Source organism: Leopardus geoffroyi, chromosome C1 (assembly GCF_018350155.1).
Source record: "Leopardus geoffroyi isolate Oge1 chromosome C1, O.geoffroyi_Oge1_pat1.0, whole genome shotgun sequence".
Lineage (NCBI taxonomy): Eukaryota > Metazoa > Chordata > Mammalia > Carnivora > Felidae > Leopardus > Leopardus geoffroyi.
Window position 1 is genome coordinate 185,728,337 of NC_059328.1, and position 22,304 is coordinate 185,750,640.

The following is a 22,304-nucleotide window of genomic DNA, read 5'->3' on the forward strand; positions in this document are numbered from 1 at the left end:
ATATTTTAAAAACTAAGAAAAAGGAGAGAAACAGTGAGAATGGACTGCAGAGGTTAGAGGAAGAAAGTCAACACATGGGAATAAGTGAAATCCACTAGCCTGGAGCTCGCCCTTTCAGTTCTCATTGCCCCCTTTACTAGCTAGTAGCATTATGCTGGCACATAACTGAATGGACACAACAGGACCTAATGGCTTGATATCTAGTTGGGCTTTTCACTCACAAAAATACGACTTTGTTTTTTTTTTTTTTTCTTGCCATGGTCATTTAGTCCAGGTGAAAGAGCACTAGGGTAACGGGATTCAGCCTCGAAGCTATCTCTGGGAGAGGCTCTGGGAAGGGGAATGAAAAGAAGGAGCCCTGATGCAAAGGTGACATTACATTCAAATTTCCCAGAAAACAAATACCTACTGACAACGAGTCCTCAGGGGAAAACATTTACATTCCTTCCGCTCCACACAGTCCCAGATTTGCTTCGAGGCAGCTCCACTAGTGGAACCACGTCAGAAGAGCACAGATATGAGCAACTGTTTCGGAGGAGGAATGGAAGGGAAAATAGTCTGGTTTTCAACACAACTGTGGAAAAAGTGGTGCTACACAAAATGGCCTCACTGGAGTTAAGTTACATCTGTACTTAGGTTTACTCAATATTTAGAACTCCATAGAAGGAGAAGAAATTGAAGAAATGCAAAATATTTGTCACCTGACTAAAAAAACTAGCTCATTGGGGACACCTGGGTGGCTCAGTCGGTTAAGCATCTGATTTCAGCTCATGATCTCGCAGTTCGTTGAGTTCAAGCCCTGCATCGGGCTCTGTGCTGACAGCTCAGACCTGGAGCCTGCTTTGGATTGTGTCTTCCTCTCTCTCTGCCCCTACTCTGCTCACATTCTCTCTCAAAAAAATATAAAAGTAATAAAAACATTGAAAACATTATTAAATAAATAAATAGCTCACTGGATTACAAAGCCAACAGTGAAAATTTAAATTTCCATTTGTCATTAATCATAGCTATTTCACTTTTAAAAATACACAATTTCAACCAGATAACCTGGGGGAAGTTCTGTTCATTGTCAGCATATATAAAATATATATTAAATGCTTTGAAAAAAACTGGAAAGAGGCAACGTAATACAGAAAGCTCTGTCCATAATAAAGAAATCAATTCTTTCCCAAGTTAGTGAAGAGCCATGCAATAGGATTTTGTTGATCCAAACACATGAATATCAAAGTATCTATTCTTTCCATACTCTACAAAAATCAAAAGGATAAAGAAAAAAAAATTCAGTAATTCACATCCAGTAGCTTTGAATGAAAGGCTTTACGAATGGAAGCTACAGAAAACAAAAGAAATTAACATATCATATCTAGCTTCTGCACTGTAAAGTAATATTGACAATAATAATTATAATAGCAATTAATGTGCAACCAGCCCTCACCCTGTGTTAAGCACTTTGTATGGATTAATTTAATCTTCCTAACAACCCTCCATGGGAAGTATCATTACCCCTATTTTACAGATGAGGAAACTGAGGCAGACAGTCATAGAAATGGAAGTGGTATTAAAAGCCCAGCAGTCAGATTCCATAACACCCAACTGCCACTGTTACAACATGTTACACAGCTCTCAGCTGATCTGACAGAGGAGTTAAGCCACCAGAATCGACTGCCCACCATGACCAATTCCTAACTGACTTGAAGAAAAGAAACTAGCAAGTCAATATGCTTTTAACCATTTATGTTCATTAGGTTGGAAATTAAATATATTTTTTTAAAAAACTAACGTACAATTGTGAAATTTTATCAGTGACTTTTACTTTCAAATCTTAGTCTGCTTTTACTTCTCTATTCTCACCATGTTGTACAATGCTATTGGTTGTTTTATATGCTTTGTTTAATAAATTCTAACACTTAACCTGAATAACCGTTTTCAGCCAACTTTTCGTTACACATGATAGAAAATACATCTAGGAAAAAATACATGACATAAAGATTCTAACACAAGCCCCACCAACACAGAATAACATCTCCTATGGTCTGAACTCATTGGGCTGTAATCTGATACAAAATTGACTAAAATGTGCCTTATGGGGTTCTGTTTTTATCTTTGACCCAGTGATCTGCTCCCCACTACTGCTCCTGCCCACCCATCATCACAAATTAGCTCTCATGGATCACAAAGGGGACCAGGTGAGTGATCTGGCAGACTCAGTGAAAAATCCATCACTGCCCAACAAAATCCGGTACCACCAGCAATCAACACGTATCAATCTCTCCCACACAGAAGATGACACTCTTATTTTCCCAGAATCCCTGGTACTACAAACAGAACTATTTTGGTTCCACATATTTCAAAGCCTTTTTTAAATTTAGGACAAACAAATGACTGTGGCAGCTTGGGGACACAGGTTCTTTGAGAAAAGCTTGAACTCACAACATCCAAATTTTGAGTTTTAGCCTTAATACCACCACAGAGACCTCTGACAACACACTCTGTTTTTAGTCCAGTGGAAGAAAAAAAAAATTCTTACTCAATCTTGCTATGAATAAATTACCCTCCAGAAGAAGTCAACACATACCTTCCAGGAAACTATTACATGCACTTAAGAAAGAATTTTCTAAATGCCAACCCCAGTGCCCTAAAAATGGCCCATTCTCTCTACAGGATGAAACAACTTGTTTCTGGAGAGTAAGTTCATGGCAAAGAAGGCCAATTAAAAAGATATACCTGCATTGCACGACTTTAGAAGTTCAACCTGGGCTGTGCTTGACATCATGTTTTAAAAAAAATTTTAGTGTGTGTTGTAAATCAGCTCGGGATGCCCACGTGAAGGCAGTGCTGCCTGGAAACAGTTTGTGTCATATTGTGGCACACTCAGCTGCTCCGTCCCCACAAATGGCACTTGTAATGAAAACACTGCCATATATCTTGATTTGTCAGAGAACAAATCAGTTTTATCTGTTCATTTTGTGGTTTAGTGTCATAGGTATTTTAGAAAACATAATTTATAATTCTTCATGCAATTATATATGAAATTAAATCATCTCACTTTTCCAGAAGCATCAAAATATTTCAGATTAAGTAGAATGCACTTGTAATGTCTTTAAAGTCTTCATCTCCCAACCTACTACGAGAAGAAAACAAAATAAGTAAAGGAAAAAAGGGGGGGAAATATGTAGCATTTTAATGAGTTAGTCTAGTCATATAAGTCAGGCCTACGGAAGCTTTTACTTCTATTCACTATCACAAGGATGCCTGATCATGCCACAGAAAGGCAGGGGTGTGGTGGCTAAGCCACTGCTTCAAGCAGCAGAGTGCCTGGGTTTGCACATTTGAATGCTGGCTCCCTCACTTAACTTGCTGTGTGCCCCAGGGAAACTCAGCTAACTTCTCTGTGCATCAGTCTCCTCAGCTGTGAAATGTAGGTAACTGTACCTATGTCACACATGGTTTGTGAGCATTAAATGAGTTTACATGTGTAACATACTTAGAACAATGCCTGGCACACAGTAAACTCTGTGTTTGCTAGCATTATAATTAGCCAAAATGGACGCTTCATTTTTTTTTTTTTTTAAGAACTAAACATCCATGAAAACACAAGACTATGTCTTATTGACTAACACTGAGGCACTTCCATGAGAGACAAAAGAAATAAGTCCTACTGGTAGGTCCTCGTATGGGTGATAAATTAGTTATTTTAGTAAACTTCAAGACAACATGGCCAAGATCCCCTCTTCAGCACTGACATCTCAGTCTCCCAGAACAGCACACCAGCCCCACAAGTGTCTTAATTCCACTGATTTACAACAGAGTTGGGCCCATTCTTTTTTAAGTTAATCTCTACACCCAACACAGGGCTCAAACTCATGACCCCAAGATCAAGAGTCGCATGCCCTACCAACTGAGCCAGTTAGGTGCCCTCCCCACCATTCTTTTCAATTTACCTGCTGACCCAGACAAATTCATAATCTTATCATGAGTCACAACAGGACTCTCCTCTTAATACTAAGACAGAAAAGCAATTGTTGATCTCCATTGCATTAGTTTAAACTGCAAATGGGTACACTGCAATATCCATCAGGGTTTACAAGTACAAAAGAAATACAGCAGCAAATTATAACTTAATCTGTTACATAAGCCATCTTAGATTTATGCATTTATTTTTATCATAATGAGACACTGGTTTCATAATTAAAACTCTTTCATACAACTTGGTATTTTGGTCACACGAGTACATTTCAATAGCTAATCTGAGTTACAGAAATCCTCACCAATCTTTGCTATGTCTATTATAAAGCCCACCTGAATGTTTATTGAAAGCAAATAACTTCTCACTATCCAAGGGCCACCAACGAAAATCACATGGGAAGGGAATGATCCCTACCTCTGAGGACAGGAATCAGTGTGGGCTGAATGAGTCCAGAAAAGCACAGAGGAAGATGTCGATCCGCATGGTGCCAATGATACTATTGGGAAGGCGTGCAGGGTAGGTGGCCAAATACATGTGAATTCTAACTAGACTATCTCACACCTGCTAAGCTACAGGGAAGACTATGGAAAGAAGTTGGGTCAATCTTACAACCTTAAAATACAGAAAGGAGAGAGACAGCTGCTCATCTCTTTTCCACGCCCAGTGGGATCTGAGGCCCACTAGAAACAAACAACCAAGAGGGATCACAACCCACTGCTCCTGCAGGTATGGGAGCATTCATGATTTGTTTGACAAATCCCCTACCTCCAATAGAGGGCTATACTAAATCAATTCAAGCACAGGAAAAATCTTCCCTAAGAGTTTCCCCCAATGATTCTTTCATAAAATCTCCATCCTACTGCACATAGCAAAATCCAGAAGCTAAAAAATAGACAAACTGTCATCAGTTATTAATTCCTGGACCAAGGGACATCTTTAACACAGGACTGTCATTGTAAAACTAGTAAGCACTCAGTAACCAGCCCACACAATGCTGTGTATGTGTTTTTTTAAAGAGGAGAAAAGACCAAAATGTGGGTAAGAACAAGACTATTATAAAAACAAAACATGAAATTAATTAACTGAAGTTTTCTGAATGACACAATGTCTTTTTACTCTTGTACCACATTAAAAAACTTTACCACAAGGCAAAGGTAAAAAGAAAGCAGGTCAATGTCAATTTCTTTTTTAATAACTGGCCTTTCACCTGCAATGAACCAAGTAAGACAAAAATGATATTCTCACATAAATGTGGGAATAAATTATTCTGATTGTCCAGCCACTGAACCAGGCATTGTCTATACCTAACACCTCCTAGTTTACTGATGGCTTCTAAATCCTTCTAGATAATCAAAAGAAAGCTAATGTTTTACATTTGATTTGAAAACCAAAAGCTTTACTATTTTGCAGTACTAAAAGCAATACAAAATACGTAAATCATACATTATAATATTCAGGGAAAATATTGCATATATACAACCCAACTATGCAAAAGAATGCTTTAAACCATAACTAAAGGGGAATGCCTGCAAATGTTAACTACATTTATCTCCAGGTTGGTCCGCCAGCATTTTTTTTCTTTTTTCTACTTTTCTGCATTTTTTAGTTTTCTATAACTAACAAGCATTGGTTTACTATTAGAAAAAAGTTTTTATTTTAATTTGTAAGTTTACAAGGCGCTTAGATATACACAAATGGGGTCTCATAAAATAAGTTCTCATAGACAGCAAGTTCAATTTTGTTATTTAAACTCAAAACAAGCTCCCCACTCAATTTAAAAACATATATGTTCAGTTACCAATTCCAAAATGTCAATCTTTGGTTCATGCCTGTAAACTATAGTTAGTATCAGTTTGAACTGTAGACTAAATTCACAGACTAGAAATATAATGCTGCTGAACGGGATGCTGGTTAAGTACACATTCCCTGGAGCCAGTTTGTGGTGTCAGCCAAGCTTTTTACCTCTCTGAGGTAAATGGACCTCGGAGTGTCTCCGTTTCCCCATTGGTAAAATGCGGACAATGATATTATGTACTTCATGGGGTTATTATAAGGATTGAATGAGTGAATACATGTGGAGCACCTAGAACAGCGGCTAGTACAGAAACAGTACATAATATTGGTGCTTAGTATCTATTAATAATATCAATTTTATTAAATACGTTTGTAACATTCAGTTACAAATGTCAGTTGCTCTCAAAAAAATGTCAGTTGCTCTCAAAAAAAAAAATTACACCATGGCTTAATAATAAGCTAATTCTGATGGTATTACATTTATCCTATACCAAAAATGGAACAGTCCACACAGGTAAATTTTTCAGAAAACCGAGATTTCACCTTTTAAGTGCCCACATCATTTTATTTTTAATCCTCAAACTCCATTCAAGATCTTCAAGTTTGTTCTGGCTCAGGAGAAGCCTAAATTTGCCAAACTCCCTTACAGACAAGATGGGGAGAATAAGGGCAACATAGCGTAATATAATGTCAGGTCCTACCTAACATGTTATTATATATTTATGGTTTATTTTTTATGTCCCCTAGTGGAATGTACCTTGAAGACAGGGGCATTATGTTTGGCTCTTTGCTGTGTCCCCAACACTAAGAACAATGTCTGACACAAAACATTTGTCAAATGAATGAATGACAAAAAGCGGAGAACTAAGATGTGATTTTTAAAACTTTCTTTGCAGCTTTCCTCTCCATAAAATGGAACAGTTAACTCAATCACATTTCTTCCAATGGTGCCCAAGAAACTAAAGATCTTAATAAAGAGCTTTTTTTATTTTTCCAAATAATTCTGATATATTTTCTATTGCAGAGTATCTAAAGCAGGCCCCCTTTCAAAGAAGTCTTTTCTCCACCCCACAAGGAATCACTGTATTCTTAATAATAAAACAAGACATTTCAAATTGTTATTTATTGCTGTGGCTGTGCAACATATTCTCAAGAAGAACCACCATCTGAAGTTGGTAAAACTGCTCTGAGCTTTTGATCAAGAACAGACTGCCCTCTTAATCTGCTCCCACGATGGTAGGCCCAGCTTTTATCTGGGAGGTTATTAGACTTTGTAGAGCCAAATTATTGAGGACAGGGGTTTGCCTGGGCTATGAACTTTCCAGAGTCTCATTCTCTGATTTACAAAACTGACAGAAGGAATATGTCGGATTTATCTCTCTGCCGAAAGCTAGGGAGAAACTGAGAGGAACCTCGGGCATGATTTGCATATAGCCTGCAGCAATCTTTTCAAACCCCAGTAACGAGCTTGTAAAACAGTAGCACAGATTTGCTGTTCTGTCCTGGGTGATATTTCCTCAAACCAAAACTAGAAAGGCAGAGGTGTCTGTGTCTTCTCTCATTGATACACAAAAAAATTTGCCAATTACTGCTTTTGAGCAACCAAATGGCACTCGCTCTGGAGCTCACAAAGCTACCATAAAAAAAAAAAAAAAAAAAAAAAATGAGTTGCAAACTGATGGGGTTTTAAATGCTTATCACAATCATGTGAAATCTATCTAGCACCTTGGAAACAAAACCAGGGTGGCCAGAGTGACCAAAAGACCAGCAAGATGCTTTTCATCCCTGCCTCCCACCACCACCCCTGAACCTGTCCTCTATCACACTGCAGATAAAAGAGGTCCCTGACATCTCAGGGTACCACTTCGTGTGCCAAGTACCTCAATAAATAATGAATAAACTGCCTGCTAACGGATGCTACGCAGATGAATGAATATTGAGTTGAACTCTCACCATAATCTTAAAATACAATAATAGTGTTTCTGAGAAAATTTGGCTATCCAAAGTACAAATGTAAAATGTACACTAATATAAGTAAAAGATCTACCATTCTGAAATTTCACAATTTTGCAAAGAATTAACTAAAATTATAAGATGTAGATGACAGAGCTCTTATCCATTCAAAAAAGAAAAAAGGGAAGTAGGGAATTTTAAAAAAGCATTTTAATATTACAAAATGCTATATGGACAAGAATTTTTTATTGTCTATCATGAATGTCAAAATAGGCTTTACTTAGAGTTGAAATATGATGTTATAGCACCAAGACTGAGATTCGTATCAATAGAGAACTTTTCATATAAAAGATCTACTCAAAAAGTAATAGCACTATCTATTGAAGCATTTGTAAATGAATTCATTTAATGAATATGCTCTTTATTAAATGAGTTTCTTGAATAGAATCTGTACTATATCTGTGCTTCTTAAAGCACAGAAGGACCCGAGTCTTCAGGAAATGACTACCTTACATTTAAAATCTATATATTGGTAAAAGACAGTTATACTTTAGAAGGAACAGAATAAAAAATTAATCACAATATAAATTGTATCACACTATCACCAATTTTAGGTTGTAGCTTTCCTACTCATAACTCCTCAAAGCTATATATTTTTAATGACATATACTTTAATTATTAAATAAAAGCTGTATATCACTGTAGGTCAATCTGTTTAACCTAGATCATTTTACAGGAATGCCAGAACATGGAACTCAGATGATTAGCCCCCTTCAGCTCATGGACATTAACACCTAAAGTCTAAAAAGAGGAATTTAAAGCAATTTTAAAAATACACCAAAGCAAACGGCCACCATGGCAAACTGCCCAACAAATAGCTGACTAAAAATACTGCTAAAAACTTCTCTCATCATGGAAGAAATGATGAGCTAGTTTTCTAAATGAATTATCTTCACTGATAATGATTTTTTTTAATGGATGTTCAAGTAAAAATTGTAAGGTCAAAGGTAAAGTGAGATCAGATTTTTTTTTTTTTTTTTTAATTCACTGCCCTTAACAGTTCCAATCAAGTACTTCCTACTCAACTGCTAGAAGTCCTGCATATCGGGGCGCCTGGGTGGCGCAGTCGGTTAAGCGTCCCACTTCAGCCAGGTCACGATCTCGCGGTCCATGAGTTCGAGCCCCGCGTCGGGCTCTGGGCTGATGGCTCAGAGCCTGGAGCCTGTTTCCGATTCTGTGTCTCCCTCTCTCTCTGCCCCTCCCCCGTTCATGCTCTGTCTCTCTCTGTCCCAAAAATAAATAAACGTTGAAAAAAAAAATTAAAAAAAAAAAAAAATAGAAGTCCTGCATATCAAGTCCAAGTCTGATAGGGTCTTCATCCTCTACAAATTTACATATAGACAGTAATTCCATCAGTTGACCTATATATTTTAAATAACACATATTTGTGCCAATATAAATATGAGGAATACAGAACTATAAACATCTATATTAGATATTCATTCTTAAATATATATTGGACAAGGAAGTAAAATGAGCATTACTCTTCCTTTGGCATTTAAAAGTAGTGTTTCAGGTTTTGCTCTTTTTGCAGGTAAATAAGCATATATGAATACTTAATTTTATGTAGTAGAGGAGGGAAGAGCGTAGGGGCGTTTTTAGAGATTTGTATCGGCACAGGCAGTGTTTTATATTTTGGCCCAGTCAGCTCTAATGAGGGTTGAGACATGGTTAACAGCAATTTTGGGTAGCTTTTTTAGCTCTCTTTTGAGAGCCACAGAATTTTTTAAAAAGCAGTTTGTTTGTTAAAAGATTGCTCCAAGGCCTAAAATTTCTAAATATGCACCTTTTTTCAGCATTGCCCTTATAAAGAAAAAAACTGCTAAGAGACTCCCAAACATGAGAGTTTAATTAAAGAAGGAAAAGTGGGGAAAAAAAGAGAAAGAGCCAAAGAAAGAAACCAAGAAAGCAATACAAGGCAAGAGATCATTTTAAACATTTTCAATGGGGAGAATGTCAAACTTTCAGAGCATAAAAAAATCTTTCAGCTCCAGACAACATATGCCTTTTAAGCATCTTCCCTTACAAAAAAAAAAAAAAAAAGAAAGAAAAAGAAAAAAAGTGTGATTTTTCTGAATTCCATTACAAGGTTATAATTGAGTTTACTAATTGTTTATTTAAAATCATAGTATTTGCAGTCATTTATAAGGTTAAGGCTTTCATTAAGTTCAGCAAAATAAAAATAATTCTGAATTAACATGACAAACATTAGTTTTAGAAAAGAATTTTTAAAAATTCAAGAGGATGAGAGAAAACACGTCAGCCAAATGCAATATATAGATCTCTATGGCTTCTGATTTGAATAAAGAAACACTAAAAAGAAAATAATAAGATAATTGGGAAATTTTTGAACCTTGATTGGATATTTCATAACATTAAGGAGTTTTTTATTTTTTTTTTTTTTTTTTTTTTTTTTTTTTCAACGTTTATTTATTTTTGGGACAGAGAGAGACAGAGCATGAACGGGGGAGGGGCAGAGAGAGAGGGAGACACAGAATCAGAAACAGGCTCCAGGCTCCGAGCCATCAGCCCAGAGCCTGACGCGGGGCTCGAACTCACGGGCCGCGAGATCGTGACCTGGCTGAAGTCGGACGCTTAACCGACTGCGCCACCCAGGCGCCCATTAAGGAGTTTTTTAAGAGTCATGCTACTATTTGTGGTTATGTTTTTAAGATAGTCCTTATCATTAAGAGATACTTAGTAAATATTTATGGATAAAATATGAGGTTTAGGATGTGCTTTAAAATAATCTAGTGGGAGAGGGGGAAGATGTGGGTAGGGACAGAGATGAAACAAGACTGACCATGAATTCCTAAATGTTGAGGCCAGATGATAAATTCACGAGTATTTATTTACTACTTTAATCTCTCTATTTTGTATATGTTGCATGTTCCCAGAATAAACATTTTAGAGAATTAAAGAAGAAAGCATTTCAAGCACCGAACAATCTAAAATGAAAGTATATTTATTTCTAATGTTAAAATTTACCCAAAAAGTAGCTTCTTTGTAAAGTTCTTCCCAATAGTATGTTGTATAAAGCTAATTCCCTGAAAAGTATATAATAATAAATGAATGAATAATATACAAAACAATAATAAATAAGTAAAAATAAATTAAGGCATTCCTTTAAAACATATCCTTATTATTTTGGTTTTAAATCTTATTCTATTTATTCTTATCATTGTTTCTAGTTCACAGATGTAAACTGTTCTCCCTATACAGAACGCCTTCAAAGATGAGGTCTGGATAAATACTGACAAAATACCTCTAAGTTTTGATCGAAGAATTTGGATCCCAGCAATCCCATAAGTGTCTTTTGAATAAGTAGCTCTTTGAGTCTAAACATTATTACTAGAAGTAAGCTCTTTGAGTCTAAACATTATTACTAGAAGTGTTTTGGCACCATGAGTATAGATAAAACATCACTGTCTTTGGAATGATGACGTGGAAAAATCTAGAAATGACGATGCTGATCACTAAGGAATCAAATTATATTTTACTTCTGATAAAAATAGCTAATTCATGAATGGGAGCCAACTTCACAATGACACACAAGGGAAAAAAATCTTCATGGATAGTTTAGTAAAAATGAATCTTAAAAATACCTGTTTTCATTGTCAACAAACATTTATTGAATTCATGTAGACTTCACACTGTGCTATGTAACGCTCGGTTTTTTTGTTTTTTTTTTAAATTTTTTTTCTTAACGTTTATTTATTTTTGGGACAGAGAGAGACAGAGCATGAACGGGGGAGGGGCAGAGAGAGAGGGAGACACAGAATCGGAAACAGGCTCCAGGCTCTGAGCCATCAGCCCAGAGCCTGACGCGGGGCTCGAACTCACGGACCGCGAGATCGTGACCTGGCTGAAGTCGGACGCTTAACCGACTGCGCCACCCAGGCGCCCCTGTAACGCTCGGTTTTAAAGGAACAAAACAGTTTGTAGTTCAGAGCCCAAATCTAATTATTGATGACATTAAACTGGCACTTTTTAGAACTGCATGTATTTCTCCAGGGTAATAAATAATACCTTCAATCCATTTGTTCATTCTTCCAACTTTGACTAAATGCTTACCACAGGTGCCACTGTTGTGTTCTGAAAAAATGGGCCTCTAAGAACATAAGAGTTTCATCAATAAAAAAGCCAACAACAGGGCTATCATTTTTTTAATTTTTTTTTTAATGTTTATTTATTTTTGAGAGAGAGAGGGAGAGAGAGTGCAAGCAGGGGAGGGGCAGAGAGAGAGGGAGAGACAGAACCTGAAGCAGACTCCAGGCTGTCAGCACAGAACAACAGGCGCTATCTTAAAAAACGGAGACAACAGGGGCGTCTGAGTGGCTCAGTCGGTTGGGCGTCCAACTCTTGATTCCGGCTCATATTATAATCTCACGTTTTGTGAGATAGAGCCCGAGTTGGGCAATGTGGTACCTATTTGGGATTCTATCTCTCCCTCTCTCTCTGCCTTTCCCCTGTGCACACTCTCTCTCAAAATAAATAAACATTTAAAAGTAAAAAAATAAAAATAAAAAATGGAGACAATGGTGGAGAGAAGTGGCAAAAAAAAAAAAAAAAAAGTTTTCCTTTAAGGAGATAAAGCAAGGATTTTTTGGAAATTTTAACCCATATTTTCCATTTGGCCATGTACTTCCAAAAACTGACAAGAAGAAGAGTAATTCTTGAGTATTTTTCAAGAATAAAACTAACATTTATTTATAAATTAGCACTAAACTATAAATAAATTTTATATGCATTTCGATTCTCTGAACCTCAGTATTCAACATTTCTGAGCTCAGAGGATCAAAAATCAACTAATAATCCACATACTAAACTTCTCTTATGTTATTAAACTACCAAATGTAAGCTCCATGAAAGCAAGATTTTTTTTTTCAGTTCTTTATCCCCAGAGCCTGGAATAATGACAGGAACATGGTGGGAATTTAATAGTGCTGATCAATTTGAAAATCAGAATTGCTGTGGAATATGCTTTATTTTCCTATCAAGAATCATTTAGGCTTCCTAATAAGGAGGGACAGTATATTTGAATTACTTAACCTACTATGGGCCTTGTATCTAGTTTTAGGAATTGGCTTCAATAGACAACAATTCTGTGAGATTTGGTATTTTTGTTTGTTTTTAATGAAGGCTGTCTCATTTGCCTAAAAAAGTATCTTTATATATAATTTATCATTATGGAATAAGTATAATCATTATGAAATAAATATAATCCTTATGTGTTCAGTAACCACCCAATCTAAAAAGTTCCGCCTTTCAGGGCTCATGTCAAAGAGTAAGGAGCAAGCATTAAATAAGAATTGATGCCTACCCCAACTCTAAACTCCACTGATCAGGTCTATCACAGGACAGCTCTGTGGTTAAGAACCCTGACTCTGGAGTGGGATCACTGGGCTTCAGGTCTCAGCTCTTCCTTCCATAGCCCTGTGTGCCCAGGAAAGTTACTTCTCTTCTTTGTTTGCCTGTTCCCTTATCTGTGAAATGGGGAACATATAATTTATTTCAAAAAGCTGTTGTGATATTTAAATAAGTCAGTACATGTAAATCTCTTAGAATACTGCCTGACATATTATAACTGCTCAGTTAATATTACTTAGCACTGTTAAAACTATAAGAAATTCCTTGGTTTGTTTATACAACATAGGGACTCATTCATGACTTATTCTTTTTTTCATGTTAAACTGAAAAAACAACAGAAATACATCTGTATCATGCACGAGTTTTCACACTTACAGACACATTAGGGACAAAGTGAACTGCTTATCAAAAGTGGGTAATAAGGTAGAACTAACACATTCGCACTTATTAAGAGCATTCATGGAGCGCTTGGGTGGCTTAGTCAGTTAGGTGTCCGACTTTGGCCCAGGTCATGATCCCGCGCTTCATGGGTTCAAGCCCCACATTGGGCTCTGTACTTACAGCTTGGAAGCTGGAGCCTGCTTCAGATTCTGTGTGTCCCTCTCTCTCTCTGCCCTTTCCCTGCTTGCACTCTGTCTCTCTGTCTCCCAAAAATAAATAAATATTTTTTTAAAACTTAAAAAAAAAAAAAAAAAGCATTCATGGAGGGGAGCCTAGGTGGCCCAGTGAGTTAAGCCTCCGACTCATAATTTCTGCTCAGGTCTTGATCTCACAGTAGTAAGACTGATCCCTGCATCAGGCTCCATGCTGAACATAGAGCCTGCTTGGGATTCTCTCTCTCCCTCTCACTTTGCCCCTCTCTCTCTTTCAAAATAAATGCATAAACATTTTAAAAAGAGAGAGACAGAATTCATGGAGAAAGTAGAATTTCATACTTTATTTTTAAAAATTTTTTTAATGTTTATTCTTGAGAGAGACAGAGTAGAGTAAGGGGGGTGGGGTGCAGAGAGAGAGGGAGACACAGATTCCGAAGCAGGCTCCAAGCTCTGAGCTGTCAGCACAAAGCCTGATGCATGGCCTGAACCCACAAGCCGTGAGATCATGACCTGAGCCAAAGTTGGACACTTAACTGACTGAGCCACCCAGGCACCCCAGAATTTCATACTTTAATCCTACTATTCACACTATGATATTTTAATAGATTTCCTTTGTATTTTTTCTATGCATATATGAATAATTTTATATAATTGAGACTGTATTTGGCACTCTGCTTGATTCACATAACATGGTATTAAATCCATTTTTGTGTCGCTTTTTAAAAATATTTTAAATGACTGCATAAATTTAATTATTCCAACATAAGCAAGAAAAAAATGGTAATACACCTTCTCTTTAAGCCATAATTTTCATATACTAATGACCCCAAAAATAGCCAGTCAGAAAAAATTTTTGCTTATTTATTGCTCAGCCTGTTTGTTTTCGTTATTAAAAAAAATTTGTTTTAATGTTTATTTACTTTTGAGAGAGAGACAGTGAGAGCCAGGGAGGAGCAGAAAGAAAGAGAGGGTGACAAAGAATCTGAAAGCAGGATCCAGGCTCTGAGCTATCAGCAAAGAGCCCAATGCGGGGATCAAACTCATGAACCATAAGATCATGACCTGAGCCAAAGTCAGACACTTAACCAACTGAGCCCCCCAGGAACCCCATTGCCTGTTTATTTTTGAATAAAATTTTCTGGTCAAAAACAAATTTTACAATCTTAAAAAAACAAAAACAAAGCTGGAAATAACACACTCCTTATCTCAAACTACAGTACAAAGCTATAGTAAACAATATGGTATCAGCATTAAAACAAACATATAGGGGTGCCTGGGTGGCTCAGTTGGTTAAGCATCCACCTCTTGATTTCAGCTCAGGTTACAATTTCACGGGTTTGTGGTTTCAAGTCCCGCATCGGGCTCTGCGCACTGACCACGAGGAGTCTGCTTGGGATTCTCTCTCTCTGCCCCTCCCTCTCTCTTTCTCTCTCTCTCTCAAAATAAATAAACTTTAAAAAAAATTTTTAAAAAACAAGACATATAGATCAATGGAACAGAATAGAGAGACTAGAAATAAACCCATGCATATATGGTTAACATACAATAGAAAAGCCGAGAATATACATTGGAAAAAGCACAGTCTCTTCAATATATATGTTGGGAAAACTGGACGGCCACATGCTAAAGTATGAAACTGGACCACTAATTTACACCATACACAAAAATTAACTCAAAATGGATTAAAGACCTGAATGTAAAACTTAAAACCATAAAACTCCTAGAAGAAAACACAGGCAGTAAGCTCCCTGACATAGGTCTTAGAAATGATTTTTTGGATTTGACACCAAAAGCAAAGGCAACAAAAGCAAAAATAAACAAGCGGGACTACATCAAACTAAAGAGTTTCTGCACAGCAATGGAAACCATTAACAAAATGAAAAGGCAACCCAGTGAATGAGAAAAAATATTTGCAAGTTATATATCTGATAAGGGGCTAATATCCAAAATATATAAAGAACTCATAAGATTTAATAGCAAAAAAACAAACAATATGATTAAAAATGGGCAGTGGATCAGAACTCACAAGACTTAATAGCAAAAAAACAAACAATATGATAAAAAAATGGGTAGTGGATCTGAACATTTTTCCAAGGGAGACATATAGTTGGCAAGGGGTACATGAAAAGACACTCAACACCACTATTTATCAGGGAAATGCAAAACCACAATGAGATATCACCTGACACCTGTTAGGATGGATATTATCTAAAATACAAGAAATAAGAAGTGTTGGCAAGGATATGGAGAAAAGGTAATACTCGTGCACTGTTGGTGAGAATGTAAATTGGTGCAGCCTCTATGGAAAATACAGAGGTTTCTCAAAAAATTAAAAATAGAACTACCATGTGATCCAGCAATTGCACTCACTTCTGGGTATTCATCCAAAGAAAAGAAAACACTAACTTGAAAAGATACATGAACGGCCATGTTCACTGCAGCATTATTTATAATAGCCAGACTTGGAAATAATCTATATGTCCATCAATGGATGAATGGCTAAAGGAAATGTGGTGTATACACACACACACACACACACACACACACACACACACACAATCACTGAGCCATAAAAAAGAAAGAAATCTTGTCATTTGTGACAGCATGGATGGAACTTGAGGGCATCATGCTAAGTGAAAGAAGTCAAACAGAGAAAGAAAAATACCATATGATCTCATTTATAAGTACAATCTTAAAAAAATTTTTTTTAGTTTCAAAAACCAAGCTTATAGATACAGAGAACAGATTGATGGTTGCCAGAGGTGGGGGTGGGCAAAATGGGTGAAGGAAGTCAAAAGGTACAAGCTTCTAGTTATAAAACAAGTAAGTCACAGAGATATAATGTACAGTACGGTGACTATAGTTAATAACACTGTATTGCATATTTCAAAGTTGCCAAAAGAATAAATCTTAAAAGTTCTCATGATAAGGAAAAAAAATTCTGTAACTACATGTGGCAATGGATGCTAACTAGACTTCCTGGGGTAAGTATTTCACAATATACACAAATATCAAATCATTACGTTATATATCCGAAACTAATATATTTATGTCAATTATGCCTCAATAAAAATATATATAAATAAAATTCTAAAAGTTACTTTAAAATTTACAGGACGCAGAAAAGAGAGAAGATGATCACTTACAAATTTAGTCAGATGTGCACAGAGAGGAATCAAGTCACCATCACTGCCACTTCCCCAAATCTGCCATCCACATTATCAACTATGAATAGCTACTTGACCGGTATGATAAAGAACACTCAATGACATGGAGAGATCCCTAGCTATTACCAAAAGCGTTATGGGGCAGAACTGAAAGAATGAAAAGGAAAGAAGAAAGAAGAAAGGGAATGAGTATAATTTGAGGGAACAGTTCCTAAGTTAACACTCTTCTTCCAAAACTAAAAGACTTTAGATTCAGAGATATGGACTCATGATCCACCATAAACTGTGCCTGCTGTTTATTAGATCTTAGGCTACCTACTCTAGGAAAAGCAAAACACCTGCCATCTTTTGCATATGCAAAATAGCAGGTCAGATGTGTCCTGCATCTCTCATCCTTGAGAATCACAGAGAGCTAATGGTATGTGTCCTGGGAAATAAACAGTTGGACTCAGTTAGAAACACTGTGCCCGTCATTTATAACAGTATTTTTTGCCCTTAATTTCTCAAGTCCCAATATGTGGCTTCAAATAAAGCCTGAGGGATGTGGTGGTGGTGTTGGAAATCCTTGAATTGCATTTTAGTGGAATTTCTGTCATCCTTTAGAAGCAAATATCTTTCTTAATAAAGCCTCTTCAGCTCGCTTGGAGGGAATGCCTTCTCAAAAAAAAAAAAATTAACTATCCCATGCTCACAAGACCATGGGTTCATTGCCTTGTCATTAGGATAAGGTATCACTCCAAAATAATGACATTGCTAATATATTTTCTCTTTTCAAGGCAATCTGAGTACTATCTCATTCAATTATTGAAACTCTTTTCTGGTCACGTCACAATAAAAAAATCATGTTTCAAGAACCTCAATTTTTAAAATAGGCTCAAGCAACCCACTCTCCTTACAGTTTAGTTCTGCCCAACTTTTCTAACACAGGAAGAAGAGGTTCAGAAACGTTCAGTTTCTCCACTGCAGATGGATTTGCTAGGTCATCCAATGACATCCCTATCTTGGAGAAATTATCTACACAATGAACAAACACACAAACAAGACCAAAAGAAAAGAAAATAGAAAACTAGATGCATAGAAAGTCAGATTTCGAATATACAGTTATATTTTGTTCTACCTCCTTTCCTAGCTTTCTGTCGCTCTGCTGTTTGCCCAGCACACAAATGACCAGTCTCATGCTGCATTTTGTTTGGTCTATAATAAACATGCAACAAACTGCATACGTTTGATGATCTAAAAATGACAACAGAGATCTAATACAGTCATTTCAAAATAAACAATTGCCAAGTTCTTCCATTTACCCAAAACAGAGATCAGCAGCCTAATTTAAAACTAAACAAACAGCATTTTTCCCCCCTCTGAAATTATAGTACAAGACCTAGTGCTAAAACCTTTGTTTACCTACAAAATAAAGTATTATCTGTGATCTAGAGCACCTTCAGAATGTTGAGTCAACTTTTTAAATGTATAATATTCAGTATTTTTTAGTCCTGGTTTTCAAAAACTTTGGGGAAACAAATATTTGCTTTTGACTTTTCTCCTGTTTAATCCTCCACTGTAGGCCATATCCCTTGCTAGTGTATCTATCTCACCTTGGTGGGCAGAACTCTCAGTCCACATCACTGAATGGAACAGTGTGGCTCCCTAGTGCAAATTTCCTTAGAGTCCCTTCCCTGAGCATGTGCCAAGAATCAAATCTTGGCCACTTAGTGCTCTGTGCTCCACATGTGAGCTCACGGCGCGTTGAGCAGCCGTGCTAACGGAGATGGATAGCCCTGTCAAACAGGAAGCTGGCACACCAGGATGCAAGCAGTGGGATACAGTGACCTTTACATTCAGAAAAAAATATCCTTAAAATGGCATGAAAAGTTTCGGAGGGGGGTGGGGGCGATGGGAGGATTCCTTTATTTCATTCAGGCAAATAGCATAAAATAAAAGCAGGGGTGCCCGGTATGGAATTTGCTTGGGATTAAATCTTGAATCCCTTACACAAGAAAAAAAGGAAATGAATCATCCTTTATCACACTGCTCTGAAAGCAGTGCGCTGGACAATTCAGCTGTTATCACTGCACCCGACAGGCCAATCACACAGATTCAGACCACACTTAGACTTCCAATAATCCATGGGGTACCACCTGCCCTGGGAAAACATTCTTGACCCCTGGTTTCAGATGGGCTGCTTTCTTGGTAGAAGTACAATCTAATTTAAAGACTGAAACATTTTTCAAACAGTGATGATCTGCTTACAGAATCAGTCAAGAGCTTGGATACTAAATCCCATGTCCTCGGTTGCCTTACCTGTAAACTTTGTATGTATTGTTTAATCTCTCATAGTTTCTTTATCTGAATAAATGGAGGCTTTGACAAGGGGCTCATAAAAAAAAAAAAAGTTGCAAAAATCTGTGGCACATATACACAACTGTTAAGTAAGAATAGTAATATAGAAAATGAATATGCAAAGCGAGACCTGGAGGTAACCTATTGCTTTCCTTCGGTTATAAGGATTATCATAAACTATAGGATTCAGTCATTTCAGCTGAAATACAATAATAATCATTCCACTGGGTCAAAAAGTTTTCTTCCATTTTCCCAGGTTTGGGGGATGTTTCTGTTATTTTTTTTTTTTTTTTTTTTTTTTTTTGTCAGTTCTCTGCCATGAAAGAACAATGGGCTATGCTGCAGAGTGAAGCAACAGAAACTCACAATGTGCTCCCCAGTGCTCTACGATACGTGCAGAAATGATGATGCAATTTTAATACTTAATTACATAGATACAGTGAATTGATCACAAAGACACTGAGGGGAGTTTTTTTGTTTTGTTTTGTTTTTTTGTTTTTTACTGAATGGACTACACTAAAACTACAGAGCAGTTTTCAAAGATAACAAAAGTATGATAAAATGTACCCGTTTTTTTTTCTACTTAATTAAAAGCTACTTGTAAAGTGCAGAAGCTATAGGCGCAAAGCAATAAATAAATTTAGAAAACTGAAAGCTTATAAATCACGTATTAAAGTTTGGAGAAGTTAGGATCAAACGTCTCAACGCTCTGAGAACACCAATTTCAGGACTTAGAGAAAGTAACAGAGCTTTCAATGCCAAAAAAACCCTATGATGATCACTTTAAAATGCAAGTTTATTTTGGTGGCTCTAAAGGTGCCGGTCAAATATTTCCCAAAGCAACCAGAAAACAAAACTCGGCAAGAAACGTTCTGCTATTCACTGTTTGGAAAAGATGTTCAATCTGACCATTCTCCTCCAACCCATGTTTGGAGAATTATTTCAGGAAACACATTCTTCCTCAAATCCTGACACAATGAGGCGTGGGGAGGAGAAAGGGGATATGCGTTAATACCTTGTGCCTGAGCTGCGGAGCTGTGGGAGTACCCCAGGGCCAGGAGCGCGGTCTCCACCAGCTGGCTAAAAAGCACATCTTTTCGAACCAGGACAAACTCTGCATGTTCTTCTCTGTTGTCATATTCAAGAGAGCCATCCAACTGCTCCACCACACAAAAGACAGGAATCATCAAACCTGGAGAGACAAAATTCAAGAGCAAAACAGAAATATTACAAAGCAAATCTCAGTCACCATGATGAGAAGGGAAGAGGCAGTTATAAAAGTTACTCATCTGTGATCGACAATGGTTTAGATTAAACAAGCCTCTTAGTTGGATGGGTCTAATGGGAAAGCTGGGGATGTTTTTCCCCTTCCTTATTACTCTCAGACTGCAGCAGAATTGCCTCGGGCGATGGCAGAAGCCCTCAGATTCCAGTCATTAAAAAGTGGAGTGCACCAATGAGGTGTCCTGACTGAGACCCTAACTCCACAGCCGGCATATAGCTGAGGTCAAGGTGACCTTCTAGACCCTTACATCCTTCATGTCTATGGTTTCACCATTAACTGTCAATCAGGACTAGTATTTCCAGATCAGATTTGCTTCTGTCTGTAAATATAAAAGACCTAGTAGAGAGGCATATTTGCTTTCACGGTCTAAGCTATCATGTGAATATATACAAGAAAGTCAATGGGAACTTTTTTTTTTAAGTTTATTTATTTATTTATTTTTGAGAGATAGAGCACGCAAGTGAGGGAGGGGCAGAGGCAGAGAGAATCCCAAGCAGGCTCTGCACTGTCAGCACAGACCCCACGTGGGGCTCAAACCCATGAACTGTGAGATCATAACCTGAGCCAAAATCAGGAGTCAGATGCTCAACCACTGAGCCACCCAGGTGCCCGTCAATAGGAACTTTTTAAAAGTCCCTTTTATAGCTTTTATTTTTCTACATCTTGGTAAATAGGGCATCAATTAGCTTGAAAATACCCTGCTCCTGAAAATCTTAACTGACATTTAACTTGTATCAAAATATGCATCCACATGTAAAACTCTTGTCTTTCTTTATTATTTTATATATTAACACCAGTTACCACTATAAAGGGAACTATCTCTTCTTGTGTTTTCAGGGAAAATAAGTAAACTACCCTAAAGAATAAAGCAAATTAGTCTAGTTGAAAATCTGTTGAAATCTGTTGTCACTGAAATATTTCTCTGCTTTGTATCAAAGTGTGAAAAGCTAAAAAATGTTTAATTCGCCAAAGATTTTTTTATAAACTGTTTTTTATTTTTAAAAAAGTCATACAGGCATTTAAATCTAAACATAGCCAAGGCATAAGAAGATCAAAGTTTTACCAACATACAAGTAATAAACATGGACTCTGCCCCACGTAATTCACACAAGTTAGTACTTTATAGAAGAAGATCTGTTCTGGGTCTTCTCTCTTTGTGCAAAAAAACACAAAAGTTATGAAGAATAGGTGGGCAGGCTGAGAGATGGGGTGGTGGACCACGAGCTGGTCATTGCTGAAGGCACTTTACAATAAAAATAAGACTTCTGGGTAAATGAGGTATGGGAGTCCCGCCTGTGACACCAGGACTGCACAGTTCTTCTAGAAGCCCCTCCCGTTGCCTAGACCCTAGAAGCCTCCGGACTCGCTCTGATCTGGAAAGCAGAGGGTGGGAGCAGACACTGCAAACTACCAGCTCACAGATGTAGATTTTTGTTCTAAAGATAATACAATGGTGCCACTGGTTCCCATGTGCTAATTATTATTATTAAAGATAATAAGTATAGGGTGTAATTATTAAATATAATCATTATTAACAATAATAACACTCATTAAGAACTGTTATCACTAAGGATCATGGTAATTATTATTAAGCCAGCACAACAGGCTAACAAGTCACACCAAACTATCCCCTGGACAACTACAGACTCTGTGTTTGCTCTTAAGAACAGTAAGGGAGCATTACTGTTTGTAGCAAATACAGTATCCATGGTATAGATTTACGGAAAATAGGAAACAAGGATGGAGCGAACTGATTGTTTTAGACGAACGAGGGA

The 22,304-nt window shown here is 37.0% G+C and overlaps 1 protein-coding gene across 3 annotated transcripts in view; it reads right to left on the reverse strand.

The window, feature by feature from the left end:
- Positions 1 to 22,304, reverse strand: part of SATB2 (SATB homeobox 2) — a 195,840-nt gene that overhangs the window by 145,311 nt on the left and 28,225 nt on the right. For all 3 annotated transcript variants that reach the window (XM_045480639.1, XM_045480638.1, XM_045480641.1), the window contains one exon: positions 20,260 to 20,436. In XM_045480639.1, the coding sequence (XP_045336595.1) occupies positions 20,260 to 20,436 (177 nt within the window). The remainder of the gene's footprint in view (positions 1 to 20,259; positions 20,437 to 22,304) is intronic.